The sequence below is a fragment of the Cutaneotrichosporon cavernicola genome, assembly GCF_030864355.1.
Source record: "Cutaneotrichosporon cavernicola HIS019 DNA, chromosome: 2".
NCBI lineage: Eukaryota > Fungi > Basidiomycota > Tremellomycetes > Trichosporonales > Trichosporonaceae > Cutaneotrichosporon > Cutaneotrichosporon cavernicola.
In genome coordinates this window covers 1611825-1635056 of record NC_083394.1, presented here as the reverse complement: position 1 = coordinate 1635056, position 23232 = coordinate 1611825, and the positions used below count along the sequence as shown (strand labels likewise).

The window sequence follows — 23232 nt, the reverse complement described above, 5'->3', positions numbered from 1 at the left end:
GTCGGCACGAGCGGCGGCCTGGCGGGTGAGAGGATCACGCTGTATCCCCAGGTTCGAAGTACATGAGGCGGTGGGCCTGTAATCAAAAGTTTGCAGCAATCAAGTTGTAGCAATTTCACCTAAATGTTCTCTCCAAGCTCCTCATTAGCCATGAGGATGGCGTAATATCATGCATTGTCTAGTGTCTACTTGTCTTCCTTGTCCTCAGGCTTTTGTTCATCGGAAAGTCTCTTTGCGAGGATCTTGCCCCCAATGTTGCGGATGTTGGCGAGCGCGCGCTCAACACCGCCAGACAGAGCCTTGCGGTACAGCGTGAGGGCCGTGTCAAGCTGGTCCGTCGACTCGAGCACAGCCGCTAGGTTGAACTGGATCTCAGGGTCCTCGGGAGCGATCTCCATCGCCGCCGTGAGCGCCTTGATGGCCTCAGCTGTCTGGGGCGGCTTGCACATCATATACGCACTTCCGAGATTGGTATAAGCGTCGGCGCTGGGTTCGAGAGCAATGCTCTGCTTCCACGCCTCGATGGCGCCCAGTGGTCCGGCTAGAGTCAGCTCTGTCATCGAGTTCACACGAAGAGATGGCCGTGTTGCAAGATATGACCGGCTATGCTCGACGGGCATGTTAGACAGTTCAGCGGATCTTGGTCGGAGACAAAAGTAGCTTGAATGGCAAGCGCAGCGATCCGGCGCTAATGATACCCCACATGAACGGAATCAATTGATCCAGAGAGTCATGCTACTCACCAAGCTGGTACTCGACCACGCCGAGGTTGAACCACGCCCCGCTGGTCGGCATCACACTGATGCTCTCCTCATATGCGGCCTTGGCGCGGGGCAGGTCGCCCTCCTCGAGCGCGCGCGTCCCGTATTCCAGAAGGCTCTGGGCGTGCCCGAGCTTCGGGTCGGTCGGGGACACGGGCGTTGCCGCGGAAGCGTATGCTGCTGTCAGCGATATCCTGAGATGTGGAGAGGTCAGATAAGAGTGAGACGTACCTCGGCTCCAGCGCGATGCAGCAGGCAACGGGGTGAGCAATGCAGGCGATGCGGACACTGTCCGCGCAACTGAGCGGGCGGGGTTGGTAAGGATGCGGCCGGCGCGGAGGACGGAGCGGGCAAACATGGCGACTGGGAGATGGTGAAGCTGAAAACATCGATCCGCCTCCACATTGTTCTAAGGGATACCACGTGGAATTTCTAATGCATTTCAAAGGATCAAAGGACGTTAAGTGCTAATCCTAATGCCACCGCAAGACACTTCGGCGACCTCCACCTTGAGTCGACGAACACGAACCCGAACACGCACACGGCATCACCAACACCACCACCATGTCGACACCTCCCGAACCGTCCGAGAACGAGCCCCTCCTCCCACCACCAGCGTCTATGGGCCCTGCATCGCGATCGAAACTTCATGCGCGGCGATACCTCCCACCCCCGTCCGACAAGGCCAAGGGCAAGCAGCGCGCCATCTCCCCGTCCGATGACGAGGCGCAAGCGCCTCCCGACCTGCCCAAGGCCAAGGGTAAGACTCGGGCGCCAGACCCCGGTCGGCCAGTTACGGTCATTTTCTCGAATGAGGAGGATGCCGGTGGCCATCTCGAAGTATGGGTCGAGGAGGGCGAAAGTGTCGGAAAGGTCAAGGACAAGATCCGACACATGCGCCCAAACGTCGCTGGGAACCAGTTGCGCCTGATCCACGCTGGTCGACTGTTGACCGACGGTATCCTCCTCCTTCCCTGGCTTCGAAGCCTGGAAGAGCGGGTGCGCCGGCAGGCGGGGGGTGCTGGTGTCGGCGATGTTCTCCGTGAAGTTGGGCGCGGACTCGCCGGCGACGACGAAGAGGAAGAGCCTGAACCGGTACAGGAACGGGTCTATCTCCACTGCAACGTTGGCGGACCATTGGAGGGTGCACCGACGCCCAGCGAGACCGAACCGGAGGCGGTGGTTCCGCGTAGACGCGGCTTTGATGCGCTTCTGGATGCTGGATTGTCGCCTGAAGAAGTGGCGGCTATGAGGCGCCAATTTTACGAAAGCCGAGGGGAAGAGGTGCCGGACCTAGACGTAGGCGTGAATGACGAGCATGCGCGCGCACTGGAGGAACAGTGGATCGAGGGCGACCTCACCCCCGAAACCGCAACCAGTGAGTCTCAGTCTGACGTTACTAACTCCAGCCTCATCGGAGGGCATGTACACGGCCATCCTGCATGGCCTGCTCGCGGGATTCCTGTACCCTCTCACGCCGTGGTTTTTTTTCCGCGAAGAGCCGCTGCCCAATTTCTTCGACGCAGAAGCTGAAGCCGACCAGCTTGCTCGACGAGCTGAGTCCGCCGCGCGTGCCGAGGATGAGCGGAGGGCTGCTGCACACGCTGCAGCTATGCGCGGACATGCCGGGTCTGACAGCCTCGAAGTACCGCACGCTAGCAGTCCCGCGCCATCGCGCGAGAGCGGTAGCATGCGTGTTAGTAGCTCGCCGCTCGTTGGCGGGGAACTCGTCGGCTCGGTCGTGTTCAGCAAGCGGATGCGGGTGAGTCTGCGCGGCAAGCTTCTCCTCTCCTCGTTGCCTAACCCCAGATCGGCATCTACTTGGGCACGATGATCAACGTTGTGTTCGGTGCGCTCCGTTTCCTCTCAGTATAGGGTTGCCTGCTTCTTGGCAGCACATGCGATCCCTCGTCACGTCTCTACGCGTTGTATTCCACACTTTATGCTTTGTACCGTTTCCTGTACCCACTTGCGACCTGGTTGGCTAGCTCGGCACACGCCGCTGCTCTCTCGGCGTGATCGGATTGCTCTCTGCAGCTCGTGGCTGGATCTGAAACTTGATACTCTTCCTTTTACCGTCTTCGGTTCAACACAGCACCCCTAACGCGCAAAGAGCACAACATGCAGAATCGCTATGAGTGCGGCCCGCCATCGAGACGAGCTACCCTAAAAGAAATGGCGGTGAAGCGGGATAGGAAGAGCTAGGTGTGCGGGGGTGAGGGTAGAGAGAGTATTGGGGAGACGCGTGAGACGCGGAGCTTAGAGGGCGATGTAGGCGGCCATGGCGGCGGCAATGGCAAGGCCAGCGGGCGCGATGAGGCCAGCGACACCCGAGTTGGGGGTGGGGGTGGGCGAGGCGGTGGTCGACGAGGCGGGCTTGGTGGCCGAGGCCGACGAGGGAGCAGCCGACGACGAAGGCTTGGACGACGACGACGACGGGGCAGCCGACGACGAGGGCTTGGCCGAAATGGAGACAGAGCCCGAGGTGGTGGTGCTCTTGTCGTCGGCGTAGGTCTGCTGTTCGGCGGTGAAGTTGCCGGCCATGTCAGTGAGGCTGGGGTCAGCTGGTGTCCGTGCGGGAGGGAGTCTGTCGATTGGTCTTGTCATGCCCTGGCATTTGATGATTCAACCAAAGCTCAGCGCTTGGTTCTTGGCTCAAACACTCGCAGGAACGATTGTTCGGTCCCATGCTTTGAGAGCCTGTGCCCGCCCTTGCCCAGTCCCACACGCTCAATGATGACCAGTTGTACTCACGCAAAGCGAGCCGAGAACTGCATGTACGGCATGCCCTTGTCGGTGTAGTTCTCCGCCGAGTAGCGGATAAAGTAGGCGTCGTAGTTGGCACCGATCGAGGGGTCGATGGTGGTCGAGACAGTCGAGGCCTTGGAGACGTCGACGCTCTCGGCGAGGTTCTGAATGCAGAGCTGCTTGGTGGGCGAGCCGATACAGAGGTCAACCGAGCAGGTACCAATGGTGTCGAGCGTGGGGGCGATACCGTCGTCCTGCCACTTGATCTCGAGGACCTCACCGCCCTTGACAGAGGTCGAGGCGACGGGGTTAGTGGTGTAGATGGTGGCGAGGGCCGGGGCGGCGAGCGCGAGGAGAGCGGCGACGAACATTGTAGAGGATGGGGGTTGGGGGTGGGGTTGGGTTAACGAGTGACTGTAGCTGGACGCGAAATGGCTGGAGAGGATTAGTGGGTGAAGATGATGTTGGGGGATTGGGGCAAGGCTGATTATGAGGGTTGGGATGAGGAGGGAGTGGGCTCGAGCACGAATAGGCCTCTGTCGCGTCGCGCCAGGAACGCGTGAGCGCGCAGCAAGTGGCGTTGAGGATTGACAAAGTCCAGGAGTAAATACAGGATCACAGGACCTTTTGCGCAAATGGCATTTCTGCCGTAGCGTTGGGGCTTTGGAGCAGCATAAGGCTACCTAACGCTGCCCCCCCGCCCCCAGTTCCCCCAAACGGGGTTTCAGAATGGGCCCACAAGCCACAAGCCCGTGACCTGCGATCCTTGACTTGCATATTCAAAACGCCAAGCTGTCAACATGCCAGCTTATGCCAGATGCCAAGATGCAAACAAGTACCGAGCGGAACAACTACAGGAACTACAGGCACCCAGTGCCTATTCAAGTCGGCTGGAACAATCCCCAGTGGCCCTGTTGTTAACTCTAATAAGACCAAGTTGAAATGAACAGTAATGCTTCCAGAGTGAATCGAAGAAAATGGGGGACAAGGGTGAAGAGGAAAAGGGCAAGTTGAACCAAACAGGAATTGCCACACTCAGGAACCAGAACCAAAGGAACGGGACGCGTCGTTACACATCATCCAACCCACGGACCGGGATGGCGTCAGAAACCCTTCAGGTTCAACACCTAGAACCCTTTGGGTTGCGTATACATCTCACCATCCAGATCCGCCTTGTTTGTGCAATCTTTCGGGATCATTTTGACACGTGGCAGAATGGCAACGTGGGCGGTGAATGGGTCAAGACTGGCCTGGCCATGCCTTCTTGTCACTTGTCAAGTGGCGGCTTCAGCCTGGAATGACTTGGTATCAAACAACAATCGGCAGGTGGTGACGACTTGTTGTGCAGTCCGCGGGCCTCGGGGCGTCCCAACTGCGCCCATGTTCGGAAAACGTGGCGTCAGCAACGCCCGTTCCGCTTTGCTCTGCTAATGGTTAGTCTCGGTGGAATGAGTGGCGCAAGTGATCGCTGGATCTGTTGTAGGATGTGAGGACGGACGTTGGAGTCTGCAATTCTGCAAAGCTGACGCTGACGTGTACGTGGTGGTTGCAAACCATTCCGGCTTAACACTGCCTCGAAAGCTGCGTCATGCAATTTCAGACGATCAAACGTGCAGACATCGGTAGGTAGTAATCGTCATCGTCATCCAACTTGAGAGCGGTGCGTAATGTCCGCAGCTCTGCCCCACTCCAATGCCAACCTGCGCTCTTCCGCTTGCCACTGATCCAACCTTGCCATTACGTCATTGATATTTCCCCACTGTAGATCCAAAAGCAGTGCCTGAGACCAGACAACTGGCGACTGGTTGCTAGGCCGGGGGTGGGAGAACCACCCTCACCCCCACAACCTTCCCTCCCTTCTCATCGTCATCATCGTCACCTCTTCATCTCCTCCTCTTTTCCCTCTCCTCCATCTCTTTCTTCCTTCTTCCATCTATCTCATCAAATCACATCAATAATGTCTTCGGGATACACCATCCACGTCTCGGGCCTCGCCCCAGAGACCTCGGAAACCAAGCTCCACGACTTCTTCTCGGTGAGTTCCCACGCCTGCGCGCCATTCAACGCTGACCGCAGTTCTGCGGCAAGCTCCAGAGCGTCAAGAAGCATGGCACCGAGGCCGACATTACCTTTGAGAAGCAGAGCGCCATGCGCACCGCGCTCATGCTTAACGGCGGCACCGTGAGTTGATACAAGCAGAGTTGCAACTGACACCAGCTCGACGGCGCCCACCTCGAGGTGACGTCGTCGTCACCCGCCGCCGACCCCGGCGTGCTCCCATCCACTGCGTCGGGATCGACGCCCGTCGGTGGCGAGTTCGAGCAGGAGGACAAGCCCAAGGTTTGCTGGCAAGATGAACTTCAAGCTGATGAAAAGGCTGCCATCGCCGCCGAGTACCTCGCTCACGGGTACGCCATTGGCGACCACATCATCCAGAAGGCGATCGATGTCGACAGTGAGTAGTGGCGCATTACGACCGGGGGGCGTGGGAGGGCGCGTCTCATTGCCGATGACACCCCGGATGACACCTGACGCGTCGATGACGTCGTCACAAACTGGCATCTCTCATCAACCTGGCATCTCTCATCAACCTGGCATCCCAACCACCCCACCTTAACCCCGCTAACACGCAGAGAAGCAGGGCATCTCGACGCGCTTCCTCTCCTTCCTCTCCGACGTTGACAAGAAGGCCGGCGAGCGCCTCGTCGGTGAGGGCCAGACTCTCTCGTCCCGCATCCAAGACCAGGCACACTCCACCTACGTCAAGGCCCGCGAGGCCGACCAGCAGCGCGGCGTCAGCAGCACGTTCCTCTCATATTACACCAAAGCCCTCGCCACGCCCGTCGGCCAGCGGTGAGTTCCGCTGTGCTTGGTCTTCAATCAAGCTGACCCCAGTGTCTCGCAGTTCTACAACGAGGCAAGCAAGACCGTCCACGACGTGCACGAGGAGGCCATGCGCCTCGCGCACCAGAAGAAGGCTGCCAGTGGGGCCGTAACGCCTGTTGAGCCCGCCGAGCCTGTTGCGAGCTCGGCCGACGCCAAGGCCGCCGAGGCTGGCGTCGCGCCCTCCACGGCGGCGCCCACCTCGGCTCCCGCCCCCGCCCCTCCCGCAGCCAACCCCGAGAAGGCCGCTCCTCTCTCGTAAAAAGCTGAGTCCCTGAGTGTTGCGTTGTCATATAAGATTTCCGAGTTGGATGTTGAACTCGTAGTTATAGCACCTTTGTTGCCCGGACTGGCTAGGCTGGCGCGCTCTGAAACGGATGCCACGAGTATGATGGTGAAGGTGATTGGGGCAATGAGTATCTATGGCTGGAGGGTCGTGTGATGCGGCCAACTTGTTGGGTGATCGGGTGACGCACTGAACAGATCGACAGCCGACCGGAACCAAACGGAGCCGCCAAGCCCTGATTAACCATCTCATCACACATACCATGACAGTCTTCCACACTGATCCACATCTGGCCCTACCCAGGAGAGTCGTGCACAACAACAAAAGATGAGGCTGAGGAACTTAATCCCCTATTGACGAGAGTGGGATTCGAACCCACGTCCGAAGACTGCGGAGATGCTCGTACCCAGATGCTACTCTTGTAGGTTGGGAATCACCTTAACACAGCGCCTTAGACCGCTCGGCCATCTCGCCGATGATGAAGGCGTTGTCTGCATAGTGTAGAGTGCGAGGACCAGTATTCTGGACTTGGACTGCCTTCTGAAATGTTATGGGGCCCGGGAATGGTGACAGGACACATGTGAATTGGGAACTCTCTCCCGAGTCATTCCGTCGATGACTTGGACGCTCGCCAGGCCACCTGGACAATTGTCACATTCAGGTAGACGCCCACAACGCCTGTGGCCACGAGGGTTCGACAGAGGCTGGATGTCTGGGGGCTTCATCTCACTCAACTCATCTTGGCTTCCTACTGACAATCCACCTTGGCTTCCTACTGACAATTTCCTACTGACACTCCACCTTGGTTTCCTACTGACCTATTTCTCGTGCTGTCCTTGATCACGTACTCGACTCGGAATTTCAGAATTCGCAGCAACACGGGCTCCAGGAATATACTCGGCCGGCGCAGGCGCACCTGCCCTCCCTCTCATTTATTCCCGGCACAGCAGCACGGATTCACAGGTTCCAGCAGTATGCTCTGCAGGTGTAATGGCCCCAGTCTTGAGAATGGGGGTTGCGCCGTTTAGTAATAGGGATTTTCTCGTGCGTGCCGACGCTCCTTTTCGCTCCAGAGGAGGGGAAGGGCTTCGCTACGGCTCCACCCTCTTGCTTCGTGGCGACGGGGGCGGCAAAAACAGTGGCGAGGAAGAGAATGGCGTGCTTCATTTTTGTTTAATGCATTTGAAGATGCTACGTGCCACTTACATATAGTAGTCCCTCTATCGTGATGCCCACTCATCCTCACATCACTGTTGTTGACCGTGGGAAACCTTTTCCCTCGACCGCATACGGTGCGCTAACACTCTGAGGGCCTGAGGGGACAGGTATGACAGTTGCTGACCACATGGTGGGTTTGGACGTCAGCTGAACATTATTCTGACCGAGCTGATCTGGCAGTCCAACTAACGCAACAGCCGAGACATACAGATATACACGTTCCTGTTCAACCTTGAGATACTTCATTCGACTCTCCTATTTTCCTATTTTCCTATTTTCCTATTTTTCCACCGATCCCTCTTCTGGTCCGGAGACCGGTTTCACTTCGCTTTGACTTTGGCATACTTCGAACAAGGTTGGAGAGGTCGCGACGACTTGGACAGTCTAGCTCATGTCAGATATTTGTTGTAGAGTGAATGTACGATGCATAGAATACGGTTGAACGCGTGCGCAATTTAAGGGGCCCGGGTCGGCGGGGCCCGGGTCGACGGGCCGGGGTCGACGGGGCTCGAGTACAACAACAATATTCACGGTCGACAAAACTCACGTCCGCCTAGCCGGCGCAGCAGCATGGGCCGTTCATGTAGTACGGCCAGCCGTTTTTACCGCAGTACCAGCGGCAGCTGGTATCGCCAAAGAGACGAGCCTCGTAGGGACAGACGATGGTGAGGTTCTCCTGTCTGTCAACGTCGCTGTTCGGGTCAGCGGCGGGGAGGGGCTTGGCGTCGGGATCACCACCCTCGCCGTCAGACTGGGCGGCAGGGGCGGCAAATGCGGCGGCGATGAGGAAGAGAAGGGCGAGCTTCATGATTGCAAGTTGAGATGGACGAACAGCTCGACGAGTCGCCCTTTTATCTTCAAGAGCCACATCACCGGAACCGACCACCATTTCACATGAACCATCACATGAACCATCACATGAACCATCACATGAACATTACACTTACATCGGTGGAGAATATGAGAATCGACGTCCCTCGAGACGAACGGGCACCGCGCGTAAAGCTTCAGGTGGAAGGCGATGCTGTTGGGCATCGATAGGGGGAGGTAGTGTTGAAGGAGGTTGCAGATATTGTTCCAGGGGAACATGAATTGACAAACCGAGACTGCGTCCCGTGTTACAGAGTTCAAGCATATTGAGTCTGGAATGATATTCTACGTTTCCAAGGAACTATGGCTTACGACTTTCACTGTCTACGATTAAAATAGACTTCGAGATCGGCTCACCTTGCCGTCGTTGCGTTTCCCGGCAGATCGGCACAATCAACTAATCAGTAAACTCGGGGAAAATAGGTTGATGAAGGGGTAGCACTTCGTGCTGGACCTGGTCGCAAAGGTGTTCCCAGCATCTTGCGTCTGGCTCTTGGGGGATTAGGGGGTTATGGGGCTTAGAGCTTCAGCGTCATTTCGAAACGGGGTATTCTTCCTGAACAGTTCCCCAGCAGACTTAGACTTGATGTATGTGGTTACCCGAGGATGCTCACTTCGGTTGGTCCTCTTCTTGCAAGCGCACTTCCTCCCAGGCAATCAGAACGCGGCGCTGATAAAGGAGGCCGCGGCATCATCCCCACCATTTGCGTCACGCCATGTACACCTGATTCTCTGCCAAATCAGCATGGTAGTCAGGTAGCATGGACGAGGTGAGGTGACTCCTATCAGTATACGCATTTGGGGGCTATGGAGGCTGCAAGAGAGCGGAAGAGGACGAAACCGCGTGCAACCCGACGAGCGTTCATCTCTGCTTCCGGCGAAACATTAGTGCTTGGCACTTTGAAGGAACTGAAGTGCTTGGCACTTAGGAACTGAAGTAATAACGTTCTCAAGTCTTGTCCCCAAGACAACTACAGTATACTGAGCAAGCGTAATGCACTGCCTTGTCTCCTTAGGGAGCACCTCAGGATCTGCGCAGTGCGTTGTAACAAAGTGAAGATTACATGGGCGGTTGGGGCCTTGGTTGTCGCCGTGATTTCTGCGCTGCGTCGCAGGTCGACGACGGTTGAGAGAGTCACATCTCGAGGCGCAAGGTTCGGCACGGGGTGTCGGACCAGGATGTAGCTGTAGAGCTATCATGTACACCCTGGCACAACGCAACAGTAAGCTTATTATACCCCCGTACGCGTTTCGCAATATTACTGGGGCGTGCCGGCACGCCTTGCCAGTGCTGCGTTATTGGTCAATCAGCCCACCTTTCCAACAAACCTTCTTACCATGTGTGTCCTGATGTGCATACTCACACTGTTGAAGAAGGGGGGACGGGGAGTTACCAGACAGGACTAATTGGATCGTGGTCCACATTTCATTGGGACCGCAACAAGTGAGTCTGGAGTGACAGCAGACATACGGCGTAGCATGTTTCATATTCCAATTACAGACTCTACCACTCGACTGCGACATCATGGTGTGGCCTCTATGTGGGCAGAACCTGTCTAAACATGCCCGGGGTCCATGTCCTTCCATTTCCATCCGACCTCGCCTTGTACACACAGGCCCTACGTCCAGCAGCAACACGTGTTACCCTGGATCATGTGAGTGAAGCCACGGCGCCGACATGTTGTGCGGCACCCCTCGTCGGTGTATGGGCCGACCAGCCAGACGCAACCGTAGTCCACTGGGTTCGGTGTATGCCCCGATTCGGGGACTGGGCCTGGGTTCGCGTACGCATCTGCCTCCGGGATTGGGACGGGTGTGGCGAGTGCTAGAGAGGCGAGGAGAACAATCGAAAGGGCGAGTTTCATGGTGAGCGGTTGGGAGACTAGACAACACGACGGTGGGCTGCTTAAATCGTGTGTGCAGTCTGAGGGGAGTTGGCAGGCAAGTAACCGAACAGTTGCCAAGTCACAATGTACAGCATGACGTTGCTTGCTTTAATACGCTTATTGAATAACCTTATTCTTGCAGTTTACCTGCCCTTCAGACATGTCTATCAGAGGTTCTCATTAAACTATTCCCATACCCACGCACATCAGGCTCCGTCCAGCTTAGCGGGAACGAGACGTCACTTAACTGAATCCTTGACCCAGACCTGCATCCGGGCATATTCGTATACCACCTCGGGGGCTTCAATAGAGAGACTACCAACTTCCTCGGCCGGGGCTGAGCCCTGTCTTGGAGGGAGCGAGAGAGACGTTCGCGTCAGGGTCAGGGATTATGATCAGTATGGCGAGGGCGTGGTCAAGGGCAGCGAGGTCGAGTGAGCGGAAGCTGGTTTCTGGATCATGCGGTTTGGGGACGACTTCTGCACCGCGCCCAACTGAGAATTGCATAATTATTGTTACAGCCGTACTCCTCCGCGTCTCATCCCTGTCAGTCCAGCACCAGTCAGGCTCACTTACCTACCGGTGAATATCCACATTGAGTCGTTCATTCCTTGCGGGATATCAACTGGGCACCTTAACTGCGGAGGAGGGCGGAGATCTTCATGGCTGGAGCTGAGGTGACTGGGGGTGTATAGTTGAGTGAAGAGAGGTAGGGCCGGCTCTGGGTACTTATGTCTAATGGTCTAGGAACTCAGCAGAGGCTCTGTCCAGTGGCTGACTCGGTAAAGGCGTGTTGCTAGCAGAATAGCTCGTGAGGTCATGTAGTCACGTCAATTGCCAGCTTCAAGTCGGCGAGGAGCCAAGACTAAGAGAAAGATACTAATATTGTAGGAAGTCGAATTTATCAAAAAAGCGACCTTCATCTCGACGACCGCTTATGGTATTGACTGGAATCAGTCGTATGGAAAGGCAGATGCCTTCAACTTATGGAAATGTGATGTGGCGATTTGGGCCGGAATCGTCGTTTTGATGACAGCTTTGCTTGCAAGAAAGGAATCAATACGGGAGCATCTCAACGGTGTGAGTTACCCATGCCCCCAAGATCAATGGATCCAAAGCAACGAAGGCTCAACAGAAAGCCGTGTTGCCCAACAAACTGATCGCGGAAAGATTCGAACCTCTTGCACTCAGGTTACTGCTTACGTAACTCACCTGACGTAGTCATGTTGATTTGGCCTCCACCTGCGCGTGTTGACTGGCGGCTTGCCGGACGGGGTCTTTGGGTCACAAGTCTCGGCTCGATCTGACAGTCTCACATCCACTACAAACACCATGACGGGGGCGTCGTCCTCCAACGAGGCAGATGCTTCGCCGCGGCAGGGGAACGGCGAGAAGAAGCGCCGCCTCAACACGACGCGCACCAGTCAGGCGTGCAGTGAGTTGCCTCGCCACTCGCTTAGTCTACTTGAACTGATGACAGCGCGCTGCCGCTCGCTCAAGATGAAGTGTATCGGCGCGACGGATCCTCCGTGCGTATTCCTTCTTTCTTCTGTTCACCGGCCCCGACCCGAACCTCTTCCGGCTTCTTCTTTGTCGACCTTCCTTCCTGCTAGCTAACCAATCCTCACACAGCTGACATCAGGTGCCGCCGGTGCCGCCGCACGGGCGCGACGTGCGACTTCATTCCACGTGCCAACGCGGCACGGCCGTGGAGTCCCGGGCCCTACCCGAGCCACACATGTACCGAGCTGTGGCGGAACGAAGTGAACAACCGGCTCAAGGCGCTCGAGACGGCCAACGCTCGTCTAGAGGCACTTGTCGCGGGGCGCGAGCACGTCTCTATGGCAGGCCCAGCGCCACCCTTCAAGAACGGACTAGACCTCGAACCGGAGCGCGGCTCTTCCCAGTCGCAGTTTGCCGGCGTGCTCTCTGCGCTCGAGCGCCTCAAACAAGAGCTCCCAGCCCATCTCGCGCTCGACGAGGCCTGGGCGCCTCAGACTGTCACACGGCTGTGGGAGTCGTGAGTCGTCCTCATATGAGAACTGACAGCAGGTTCCGCGACCACATGCCCGGCCTACACTTTTTCTCAGGGCAGGTCTCGTTCTCGCATCCGACACCGCTGCTCGCCGTCTCTATCCTGTACGTCGCGGCGGCGCACTACACGTCGCCGGGCATGGGTCAGTTCCAGCCCGTGTACTTTGCTGCATTTACGCGCGCGGTAGGTACGCTCGCCGTTCCCGACTGTCCCATTCGGGGCCCGTGTTTGGCTGGTGAAGATGGCCAGCCCGTCAGCGCCAAGTTTGACGACGTGCTGGGGATCATCCTCGTTGGCTTACTCGCTCTTGGTTGGGTCGACACTGTCGGGATGTGGGTTAACACGGCGTATCGCCTCCTGCTGGATGGAATGGCCGAGGAGCGCTCGCGGCGCCTCCACGAGTGGCGCAGTTTGTGGGAGGGCCTGAGGACAATCGAGCTCGAGCACTCGAGTTTGCACCTCATTTGTCCCGCCTTGCCCCGTGAGCCCCCGGACCCGCCCTTCTCCAGTACAGCGCCTCAAGAGACGCGTGATGCGGGCGGATCCATCGGCCAACTACTCTCTATCATGCAGCGCTGTATGCCGAGATTCGTCGGCCGCGGCCTCCCAACCGTCTGGGAGACTGTGTGCGGCACTGGCCCACCCACCCAAGGCGGGGTCAGCACCGAGCCCGAAGACATGGCTGCAATCCAGACGTGGGCTGCTGAAATTGACGGATGGTACCGCAAGGTTGCGGCTGACAGTGGGTTATGGGTTAGCGACGCTGACACCAGCTGTGAATGCTACTGATTACATCAAGTCGATCACGCTCCTCAACTATCATCTGCACAAGATCTTCGTGAGTCTGCTGTACTGAACAACGCTTTACCTGACACCAGGTCCTATCCATCTTCTTTCCCCTCCGCGGCATCTCGTACACGTCCGCGTCTCAGCGTATCGAGCTGCTGCAGTCTGCACGTGTTGTGCTCAAGATCGAGCAGAATTTTGAAGTGTGGAGCTCTTGGGATCTCGTCGTGAGCCATTTTGACCAACCCGCAGCTCACAGCAGATGGTGACCAACGCGTCGCTTGTCCTTCTACAAGCGTATTCACAGGGTGCCGGACAACAGGAGGGTAAGCCTAATCGTGAGATAACCCAGCTGACATCAGACATCGATCTGATCCAGTACCATCTCAACCTCCTGAACGGGACGCATCAGACGGCGCCGAGCCTGCGCCACACACTGAGCACGCGTCTTGAGACGGCGCTGCAGGCGATGCGCACGCCAGTGCGCACGCTCCGTCCGCTCCCGACCATGAGTCCTGGCGCGTCGCGGGCGAGCGTCGACCAAGCCGTCGACTGGCAATTACAGGCCCAGCCGCAGAGTGCTCAGGGTGCGCAGCCCATGCAACCTGCGCCTCACCAGGACCGAGGCTTCCTCTTTATGGACCAGGTGCCGGACCTTGGCATGCTGCCGGCTGTCACGAACATCAACGTTGACAACAATGTGGTTGCCGACTGGCCGCCCTTCCTCGTCAACCTCTTTGGATACGACAACGGCGGGGCTCACCAGCAGTTCCAGGGCCCAGTATGAGTCTGGCCCTGCCCATATTTGTAGCTATAATACATGTATTCTAATATCTACTTCTTCTCCTCGGTGTAACCGCGCGCGACGCCTGTGCGGCCCTGCTCCAGCATTGCCGGCTCGTCGAGGCCGTACCGCGGCTCGAGACCCTGGAACGTGCGGGTCTGCAGGAACATGGAGCCGGCCGACTCGAGCTTAGCGAGCGACATGTTGTCGTTACGCAGGGCGACATCGGTGCCACCCTCGCGCGTCTCCTCTTCGGCGGCGCCAAAGGTCTTGCGTGTGCGATACGTCCCCGTGACGAGTGAGAACTCGAGTTCGCTCTCGTTATCGCTGTCATCGGCCTCACCAGTTGTGGCGCGCTCGCTAGCAACAACGGCGGTTGCCTCGTCGAGCGCAGCATCCAAATCCAGCGTCCAAGCGGAAGGATCCCACACCCCAGCCTTGCCCTTCAAAGCGAGAGTAAGCTCCCATGGCGTGATGATGGGTCGTAAGAAGTCCTTGGAATCCACGACCCCACCCTCTCCACATCCGACAAGCACGAAACACTCGATCTCGGCAAAGTTGGCCAGCTTGGCCGGGTTAAGCCGGCCCACCGAGAGGGTGTAGCTCTTCTTCTTGGCCAGTTTGAGGGCTTCACGAAGCTCAGCGACCAGAGCACGAGAGGAGGCGAGGCCGACGTTGCCGACGACGAGCCCGAAGACGTCGGCGGCCATTGCGGAGTGCAGGGCGAACAGGCGGCGGCTGAGAAGGCGCGACGAGGTGGGGTGTACGGCCCAAGCGCCGCAGTCTGCGTTGAAAGCGTAAACGGGGTTGGTGGCGTGGTTCATCTGCAGGTTCAGGAGGGAACGACCCTCAGACCCGAGGTAAAGGAGGACGGTGGAGGCCATGTCCACGCCGGGAGGGGGAGTGAGGCGGCGAAGAGCGGGTGCCTTGTCCTTGCTCGCTGTGGGGATGGATGGTGAGGAACAGGTGTCGGGCCCAGACGTAGAGGAGCAGCAGGTGTCGTTGGGCCCGCTCGTAGAGCAGCCGGACGCCGCATCTCCACTGGTCGATGGCGCCTCGGCGCAACAAAGACTTGGCGCGTCCGTCTTCGACTTTGTCTTGCAGCATCCCGATGGCGTCTTGCTCGCTTCGCTGGCGCGTACCAGACTAGGTCGCTCGATCGTTGCGAACGACACCGGCACGGGCCAGTCACTGAAGGCGCTCTGGATCTCGTTGGCTAACCAGTCGTACCCGACGTCCCATACAACGAGGGCGCCGCGCTTCGCGTCCTCGCCTTGGAACTCGGACGCCGCCGCGCCCTTCAGCGCATCAGCGGCAGCAGACACGTCGAGCGTCTGTCGTGGGAAGACGTAGTGAACCGGGATTGCGTCGGTTCTGGAGTCAGCGGCGTTGGGAGTTCAAAAGGGACACCAGTGCTCAGCTAATCGAGACCACAACAGTAGAGCGTACCCGCACACGCCAGCCTGCCCGAAAAGACAAATTCACACTCACGGTGTCAAGCACGCATGCCCGTAGTGCACGAGCAGGTCAGCCGGCAGATGGAGACAGCTGAGGATGTCGGGACAGCACGCGCCATACGTGCTGTCAGCGAGGACGTAGGCTTGTGCGCCGGTTGGCGCAATGCGCGCCTGCAACGCGCGATATACGGCGACAGAGGAAGGGAGGAGCTCGTCCGGAAACTGCAGTCCGATCTGGAATCAGCACAGTCCGCGGCTAGACGTACAGTCTTGAAGCCGCCGTCAAGGATAAGCTGGGCCGTGTTGCTGATGTCGAACGCTGTGTCCAGCGAGGACGTGGCGTCGCCCATTGACGACGGGCCGGCTTCGGCGGGCGCACCGACCTCGACGTCTTCAAATGCGTGCGCGGACGAGGTGTAGAATGCGTCGGACATTATGTTAAGTGTGTGATGGGTTGAGCGTTCAAGATTCCAAGATTTTGTCAGCATCCGCAATCCGCAAGTCATTCAGGCACGAGTGGCAATTCCGGCCCAGCCATCTCTGAAATATGAGAACAACAGACTTTGTCGTAAAGACTCTCTGCGTTGGTCTGAACTACAATACAGAGAGCTTCCACGAGATACAGAGGTGCAGGGGGAGATAACTGACGCAGCCGGTAGGAAATGCTCATTCGCGATACCCTGATAACCGAGACAGCATTAGACTTTGAACCACCATGCATGCTCGCAGACCTCCAGGCTCGCACCTCATAGTTGGGCCCATGTACATGTAGTACCATCGTTCAAGGGCGGACAGGATGGTCCAGGCGCTTCAGTGCATACCGTGTTTGGACATCCAGTGTACCCATCTTGCAGAGCTTGAGGTGTGAGGGCCACGTAGACCACGCCACTGCGGGGTGGACGAACGGCTGCCACTCGTCGTGGCGAAGTATTGTGATGCGCTCTGGCGCACTCAGCCACGGGAGAAATTTTTGGTTTATGAACGTTGACGCATTTTGTTGAGCATCAGGGCCTTCCCAGTGATACATTGAATCGAGGCCAACGAGGGTGACGCGCGCGTCTCGCGCCAACGCGGCCTCCAGCGCGGGCAATAATGAGTAAAGGCGAAACAGGTCGTGCATGCCTGCCGCATTTGTCATCCTCCGAGGGAACATGTACACAATCTCGCCACCTTGCGGAGGGATCACGCCCCAGATTGGGTTGTGGACGACAGCGACAGAGCAAGAGGAGCTGAATCTCGAAAAGAGGATGTGGACCACTGTGCGGGCGTTTGCGACCTCCACGGTGCCTGTCGGGGGGTCCATTCGTGAAGGTCCCCCGTGACGCGGTGCAGGGGGGCAGAGAACCAGCGTCGGCGCATCGATGGCGGCATCCGCACCGCCGTGGATGCTGAGATCGGAGAGAGTCTGCAGGCCATCCAGAACCAACCGCGTCGGGTGGCTTGGGGGGAGGCCGCATGTGTGCAGCAAGCGGGCGCGGGGCCAGGGTCGCGGCCCGCGGACAACGTAGTCCGAGTCAGGAGGGCCAAAGACGTCGGACCAAGCCCAGCTGGACTTGCGCACAGCTGTAGTGAGGTGTAAAGGCAAGCGCCGCAATTCGGTGTCGTAGGCTGTGATGATGGCATGTCCGCGCCCGTCCCAGCAGCCAGGAATGGTACCCATGCTCTTGGGGTACACACTAGGGGATGAGGGTGAGTCGATGTCTAGCAGCCACGCATGGAGGAGGAACTCGGCGAAGAGGCGGGCGTCGGCTGCGCGGCGCATCGCACGCGAGGTCCCGCGGAAGGCGAGGAGCGTGGGTCGATCACTGGCGGCCAAGATCGCGTCGATAATGTGAGGGTGGGCCGAGGCGAAGATGGGAGAGAGCGGGTCATGGCTACCATCCAAGTCGGACATGGTGGCAAGGTGGGATGTTTGGATCAAGAAAAGCTGTTTTGTGACTTTGGCAAGTCTAGTGTATAGTCTAGTCATATGACCACCCACACTATCCGACTCGATTCCAAAGAGGCTGTATGGCTTTGGAACTCAAACATCCGTCTCGTTACCCTCACCCGCTCATCCTACTCTCCTTGCTATGCATCCTCAAGCCACCACAGTTCACATCAACTCAATGATGGAGCTTTAACAACAACAATGAATAGCTGATGATGTGCAGAAGTGGCACTTGGTGTTTAGCAGATTTAGCAGAAGCCGATGGCGGCATCAGATGGCAGCTGCTCGATCTCAGCCACACGGAATGTTCAACAAACCCAGATCACACATGTCTTCACATCCCCCACCCCCTCCTCCTCCTCTCATCCTACCAAACCCTCGAAATGCCCATGACACTCGACTACGGCGCTTACCCGCACATCCTCGAGGCGGTTGTGAATTATGCGGACCGCGCCGCCCTTCTAGCCCTCCGCCCAGTCTCATCGCCTGTCCGAGCCCTCGCCGAAGCACGCCTCTTCCAGCACGTCGCTGTCGCTCTCGACCCGTCGTACGACCCACCAGTCGTCGTACTCGTCGAACCCATACCGCCTCATCGCCGCCTCCCCTTCCTGGTACCCAAGCTGCACCAGCACCAGATCCTGCTTCCTTTTGCCACCGCCACGTGGGAGGCGAGTGTGCGCGCGATGCGCATCGTTGATGTGCACGTGGGCCCCGAGACTGAGGCGCTGCGGCACCTAATTGCCCTCCTCCCATCTGAGAGTGTGCGACTCATGCGCCGACGTGAGCTCGGTGGTCGCCACGAGGCCGAAGACGTCCTCACCAAGCTCCAGGCACCGACTGCCGTTGGCTACCTGGATTTCCTTGCAAAGTGGCCACCACAGATGACCATCACGAGTGCCAACATGCGTCGAGTCGTCGTTCACGTACCTCTTGAGGCTATGCGGTATCCGTGGATCATTCGACCTCGTGAGGGTCATGGATGCCGTGAGGCCGTCATCGTCCTCGACGCGCAGCAACCAAACGTCCCGCCTGCCCTGGCGATCACAGTTGCGCAGTACCTCTACCACCTTGTGCGCAACTTCTTCAACGGTAGCGGTGGGCAATGGAGTGCTCTGGGGCCCGACGGCGAGCTTGCCGACCCCAATACCACTGTCACGGTTGTGGGCATGGAACGCTTCCGCAACGACGTGCCGCGTGCTCTGCGCGAGATTGCGCGCCTTATGGGACCAGATGGCGAGGCCCGTTTGGAGAACCACCTCGTCGGAATGCGATATACCGAGTGGCTTGCACGTGAAGGCGAGGATGCTGCGCTTGAGCGCCAACCCGAGCTTGTGCCTATCAACGTGAGTGTTTCATACATGATTCAAGCTGACCTAAGCTACGTGCTGAACCTGCCAAGATGGCGCACAGGCGATGCGGCAGGGACGTGCTCAGCAGGGACCTTCTCTCTGCGTGCGGAGTGTCTCTGTAATGCACAGATGGGCGGCTTCCCTGCTGTGCTCTGATCTAAAGGTAATGCCGGGGGTCGTGTGCAAACATGGCTTGTTTGCGCACGATCTCTACTCCGCACTCAACTGTCCGTCTCCCAAGGGCCATTTCTTCGTATACGATCATTATCATTCCAACCTTCCAACAGTATGCTGCCCATCTCAGTCAGCAGCTTGCCATATCGCACGCAGCGCCCCTCTCGGACTCGAACCACGTCAATCATGTACCACTAGACCAACTGTCCATTGCATATCTGCTACAAAGCGTCGAGTCGCCGGCTGATTTGAGCTCCTCATTCCAGATATTAGCATCATGTTGTATTGCCCTCCACCTGGCCATCCGCGTGTCAAGCCGAGAGAGAGGACTAACTCGGTTCATCAAACACTCGACCCATCCCTCCCAGTCTGATCCTCGCCAGACGCCTTCTGGCATTCGAAATGCTGGGAAAGAAACCTTCACGTCCAGTCTCTGTACAGAGGATAAGTGGTTGATCTGCTCCGTAACCTCGCCGTGGTCATTGAACAGGTCAATGGTCAGGCTATTGCAGGCACGCCGATGACGTACAGGTACAACCGCAGCACAGCACTGGTTCACAGCACATGGTGAGTTGGCGCACATGTAGTGCTACGTTGACCTACCAGGCTCGCCACCATCTACTCACCCAGCCACTCTGCCCCAACCCTTCATACCCAACCTCCCCGCATTCCTGTCCCATCCATCGCCCACTCCTTATTGTAAGGCAACCAGCCTGACACCTAGCACTCGGCGCTGCCATGGGCTCGCAAGTGACTCTCTTCATTGCGCCGGCCTCGCGGGCCGGCATCGTGTGGTTCGCTGCACACTTCCTTATCACGCTCATTTCCACAACCCAGGTAGTAGCATACATCATCCGCTTCCGGCAGGTGTTCCGTGCGTCCTTTACAATACGGTCAAGCTAACACCAGCGTTCCAGGAGAACTTCCCACTCTCGTACCTCACCTATGCTTTGCTGGAGTGCTACCTCCTCAAAGTCGCTACTGCCATCTACCAGCGGCGCTGGCACGCAGACTGTCTCAGCACGTTGAAGAATGTAACCGCTCTCGCCATCGGTTCCGTCGCGACGTTGGCTCTCGTGACATTCCATCCGATCGTGTACTACGGGCCCAGGCCCGTTACGCGCGACTACAATGGTACATCCATCACATTCAACGAGTATGACGTCCATTACGTCTCCGTGTACCTGTAAGTTCGTTCGATACGCAACTGACAGCAGCAACCGCGCGCTCTCTGCCCTTCTCGCGCTCACGGCCCTATACACTTACACATACGTTGTCACACGTCCTGGGTCCCCTGCCTGGGACAAGAGCATGTACGCCCTCGCGTCCCCCGACGAGGACCAAGTCGAGGTGCGCCGCCGAGGCGTCCCCTCGCGCCTGATCACATTGGGGATCCAGGCGATGCACCTGGGCATCTTCCTCATCTCGTTGCGCTTTGCGTGGGCGTTCCTCCGCGAGGGCCCGAGACACGTCCCACAGGCCCTGCATCAGCTGGTCACCGAGCCCGATGCGCGTCGCGCTCTTGGCGAATACACTGTCGAGTTCATTGTTGGCATGTTCACCGTCTCGTGTCTATGGACATTGTGCACCGTCGTCTTTGTGGGCATCAGCGTCCTCGTCCTCGTATACGCCCACGCCGTCAGCAGGCGGCGTTATGACCACGCGCTCCTCAAGAACAAGGTGCACATCCCCCTGGTCCTGCTAGGTATTATCCCGGCGTGGTTCATTGGCGACTGGCCTTTTGACTGGAGGACCGGGCACACTCTGTAAGCCTAATGCCGTTGTGGAGCTGACGACGGCCTCGTTATCCTCGGCTCCCTGTGCTTTGCCACAGGCCTCACTGAGATCCTGTTCACCCTGACAAGCGACGACTCTGATCGCTGGAACAAGAGCGTGTACAGCTTGTGTATCGAATCGCCCCTCCTTCCCACTGAGGAGAACGAGAAGGCCGGGCAGGAGTCATAAGGGCCGTCTCACAGTACGGTAAAATCTGCCGTAGACATACTGTAACGTATCCAACCCTGAGAATGTCGTAGCCTTTGTATAATCCGATATTAAGAAAACTGTACTGTACCCTCATCCAGACCGCCGCACTCACGGCTTACACGAGACTCGAACAACGTTGCTTGTTTATGCCCAGGGCTTTCGGTGCACAGGTCAAAATGCAGCGGTTCATAAAGTGTACTGGCGGAATCAATTCCAAGGCACCGCCAGATCAACATTTTGGCGCGGCCTCCACTTGAGCCGTCCACCACCACTTGATCTCGCTCACCATCACAACAACGTTGCTCGCCACTGCAGCGCACACGGAGTAAAGAACGGGATAGTGTCTGGGATACCCCCTGTTAGGCACGATTTGAACCCCTTCGATTCTCTCTTTTCTACCCTTCCTTCCTCCGCCTGTCCGCCATGCGCCAACCCCGTCGTGTGCCATGGTCGTCCAAGGCCGAGCTCGGCGAGCTGTACGAGTTCCTCTTCTCCCCTGCGGCGAATGACGAGAGTCGAGCGGCCGCTTTGTCAAGGGTGAGTTCTTCTACTCCTTTCTCAACACTTCCCCCGACCTCCCCCTTCCGGCCCTCCTACCTCCAACAGTTACTTGTGCCTCCTGACAGAGCTGCTTGCAAGAGTCGCTAACCACAGATGAGTGTTTACATCTCCTCTCCTTCCTGCCCTGCCTTCATCCATCTCCTACACGCCGTCGTGTCAGCCCTCGCCCTCCCGTACCCTCCCCCTCTTCCTCTCGCCCAGTCCCAGCGCATGGTCTACGCGATGGCCCTGATCCGCTTTGTGAACGGCATGGTCGACCCTCTCCAGACAGGTGAGCTGATGGTCATCCTTTGAGCTAACAACAGGCGGCTTCGCACGCCCCATCTCCCACCTCGCCGCGGAGCTCAACCTTCCCCCTGGGCTCGTCGCCCTCCGCCACCGCGCGACGCATGAGGACCTTCCTCCCCTCGAGCACCTCCACCGCTCGCTCCAGGACGCCGTGGCGTACCTGCACACGTACTCGTTCGTCCCTCTGCTCAATCATGGCGCAGAAGAGGGGTGGGGCCGCCGCGAGCGCTCCGAGACCCTGGTTGGGAGGTGGAAGAAGGTCATGAAGGAGCGGGTACGCACGCGGGATGTTAGCATCGAGAGTGCTAGCGGACGAGCTGTCAAGCGACTGAAGCGCGAGTTCGAGGATGAGGAGCTCGAGGATGCCGTCGAGGCGATCGTTCGGGTTGGTCTGGTGCCCGTGGCGCGCAAGTGAGTCCAACTGCAGCGATCGGTTTAGCTGACAGCAGGAAGCGCCCAGGAAAGAAAGCGACCGCACCGCCAGCGGACGCGCTCCTCGTCTGGACCCCCCTTCTCGCCCATCTTATGAGCTTGCACGAGAATACCCCTTCGGTTCTCGCCGAGACTCTTACCAGCGCCCTCCTCGAGACGGCTCCCCGCCACCGTCAGATGGATGATGACGAGCGTAAGGAGCTCGCGTCCTACCGCTGGACGCTTGGCACCTGGCTCCTTCATTTCTGGCTCGGAGGCGATCTCGGCGTTCCCGATGACGCGAAACGGGACATTCTGGTCCGCCTCGCGCGCGAGCTCGTGCACGGTGACGATGTGTGAGTCAGCTGGAGTAACAAGCCCTGGAGCTGACGCCAGGCTGGAACGGGTATACGGCCTGCTGGACAGCGCTGGGCTGGCTTCGCTCCAGACGCTCCTCCCTGACCGCGAAGAGGAGGAGGAGGAGCTCGAAGGCCTCGACATTGACGAGGAAGAGGTCGATGCTGACACAGCGCTGGAGAAGATGCAGGCCAACCTCGACGCCCTGGAGGATAAGGTGAGTGACGGATCTGAAAGTTGACCCACAAATGCTGACTCCAGCTGCGGCGCAACGTCGAGCCGACAAAGGAGAGGACCACCAATGGCGACGAGATCCCTGGCTGGCACAAGGCCGAGGATTGGCACCCTTGTCCCATCGGCATGTGGGCGTGATTAGACACTCATGTGAAATGCTGCATGCCATGTACTCTATTTTGTTGCTCATCTATGTCTACAAACATGTACTGGCTTCAAGTCGCCATC

General features: G+C 58.0%; 11 protein-coding genes across 11 annotated transcripts; 6 read left to right on the top strand and 5 right to left on the bottom strand.

Annotated features, from left to right (window-relative positions):
- Positions 1-185: 185 nt before the first annotated feature.
- CcaverHIS019_0206340 (uncharacterized protein) lies at positions 186-1119 on the bottom strand (the record flags this gene model as incomplete). The annotated part of the gene is made up of 3 exons (XM_060597667.1): positions 186-541; positions 744-938; positions 993-1119. 3 exons carry the CDS (start codon positions 1117-1119, stop codon positions 186-188), a joined length of 678 nt encoding a protein of 225 aa, XP_060454538.1.
- A 206-nt stretch (positions 1120-1325) lies between these two features.
- CcaverHIS019_0206330 (uncharacterized protein) lies at positions 1326-2636 on the top strand (the record flags this gene model as incomplete). Its single annotated transcript, XM_060597665.1, has 3 exons — positions 1326-2139; positions 2171-2523; positions 2571-2636. 3 exons carry the CDS (start codon positions 1326-1328, stop codon positions 2634-2636), a joined length of 1233 nt encoding a protein of 410 aa, XP_060454537.1.
- Positions 2637-3020: 384 nt separating this feature from the next.
- On the bottom strand, positions 3021-3880 carry CcaverHIS019_0206320 (uncharacterized protein; the record flags this gene model as incomplete). Its single annotated transcript, XM_060597664.1, has 2 exons — positions 3021-3315; positions 3516-3880. 2 exons carry the CDS (start codon positions 3878-3880, stop codon positions 3021-3023), a joined length of 660 nt encoding a protein of 219 aa, XP_060454536.1.
- A 1586-nt stretch (positions 3881-5466) lies between these two features.
- CcaverHIS019_0206310 (uncharacterized protein) lies at positions 5467-6654 on the top strand (the record flags this gene model as incomplete). The annotated part of the gene is made up of 6 exons (XM_060597663.1): positions 5467-5544; positions 5586-5690; positions 5727-5849; positions 5886-5964; positions 6143-6362; positions 6405-6654. The coding sequence occupies 6 exons, from the start codon at positions 5467-5469 to the stop codon at positions 6652-6654; spliced, it is 855 nt and encodes a 284-aa protein (XP_060454535.1).
- Positions 6655-8449: 1795 nt separating this feature from the next.
- CcaverHIS019_0206300 (uncharacterized protein) lies at positions 8450-8704 on the bottom strand (the record flags this gene model as incomplete). Its single annotated transcript, XM_060597662.1, has 1 exon — positions 8450-8704. The coding sequence occupies one exon, from the start codon at positions 8702-8704 to the stop codon at positions 8450-8452; it is 255 nt and encodes an 84-aa protein (XP_060454534.1).
- Positions 8705-11984: 3280 nt separating this feature from the next.
- Positions 11985-14260, top strand: CcaverHIS019_0206290 (uncharacterized protein; the record flags this gene model as incomplete). The annotated part of the gene is made up of 8 exons (XM_060597661.1): positions 11985-12087; positions 12133-12181; positions 12295-12672; positions 12705-13429; positions 13461-13525; positions 13566-13700; positions 13736-13799; positions 13836-14260. 8 exons carry the CDS (start codon positions 11985-11987, stop codon positions 14258-14260), a joined length of 1944 nt encoding a protein of 647 aa, XP_060454533.1.
- A 47-nt stretch (positions 14261-14307) lies between these two features.
- Positions 14308-16148, bottom strand: DPH2 (uncharacterized protein; the record flags this gene model as incomplete). Its single annotated transcript, XM_060597660.1, has 3 exons — positions 14308-15631; positions 15749-15948; positions 15981-16148. The coding sequence occupies 3 exons, from the start codon at positions 16146-16148 to the stop codon at positions 14308-14310; spliced, it is 1692 nt and encodes a 563-aa protein (XP_060454532.1).
- Positions 16149-16495: 347 nt separating this feature from the next.
- On the bottom strand, positions 16496-17608 carry CcaverHIS019_0206270 (uncharacterized protein; the record flags this gene model as incomplete). Its single annotated transcript, XM_060597659.1, has 1 exon — positions 16496-17608. The coding sequence occupies one exon, from the start codon at positions 17606-17608 to the stop codon at positions 16496-16498; it is 1113 nt and encodes a 370-aa protein (XP_060454531.1).
- Positions 17609-18027: 419 nt separating this feature from the next.
- On the top strand, positions 18028-19115 carry CcaverHIS019_0206260 (uncharacterized protein; the record flags this gene model as incomplete). The annotated part of the gene is made up of 2 exons (XM_060597658.1): positions 18028-18987; positions 19023-19115. The coding sequence occupies 2 exons, from the start codon at positions 18028-18030 to the stop codon at positions 19113-19115; spliced, it is 1053 nt and encodes a 350-aa protein (XP_060454530.1).
- Positions 19116-19731: 616 nt separating this feature from the next.
- CcaverHIS019_0206250 (uncharacterized protein) lies at positions 19732-21132 on the top strand (the record flags this gene model as incomplete). The annotated part of the gene is made up of 6 exons (XM_060597657.1): positions 19732-19734; positions 19774-19840; positions 19892-20041; positions 20077-20353; positions 20385-20933; positions 21033-21132. The coding sequence occupies 6 exons, from the start codon at positions 19732-19734 to the stop codon at positions 21130-21132; spliced, it is 1146 nt and encodes a 381-aa protein (XP_060454529.1).
- A 444-nt stretch (positions 21133-21576) lies between these two features.
- LAS1 (uncharacterized protein) lies at positions 21577-23142 on the top strand (the record flags this gene model as incomplete). The annotated part of the gene is made up of 6 exons (XM_060597656.1): positions 21577-21690; positions 21808-21985; positions 22020-22413; positions 22452-22769; positions 22810-22987; positions 23032-23142. 6 exons carry the CDS (start codon positions 21577-21579, stop codon positions 23140-23142), a joined length of 1293 nt encoding a protein of 430 aa, XP_060454528.1.
- Between the last annotated feature and the right edge of the window lie 90 nt (positions 23143-23232).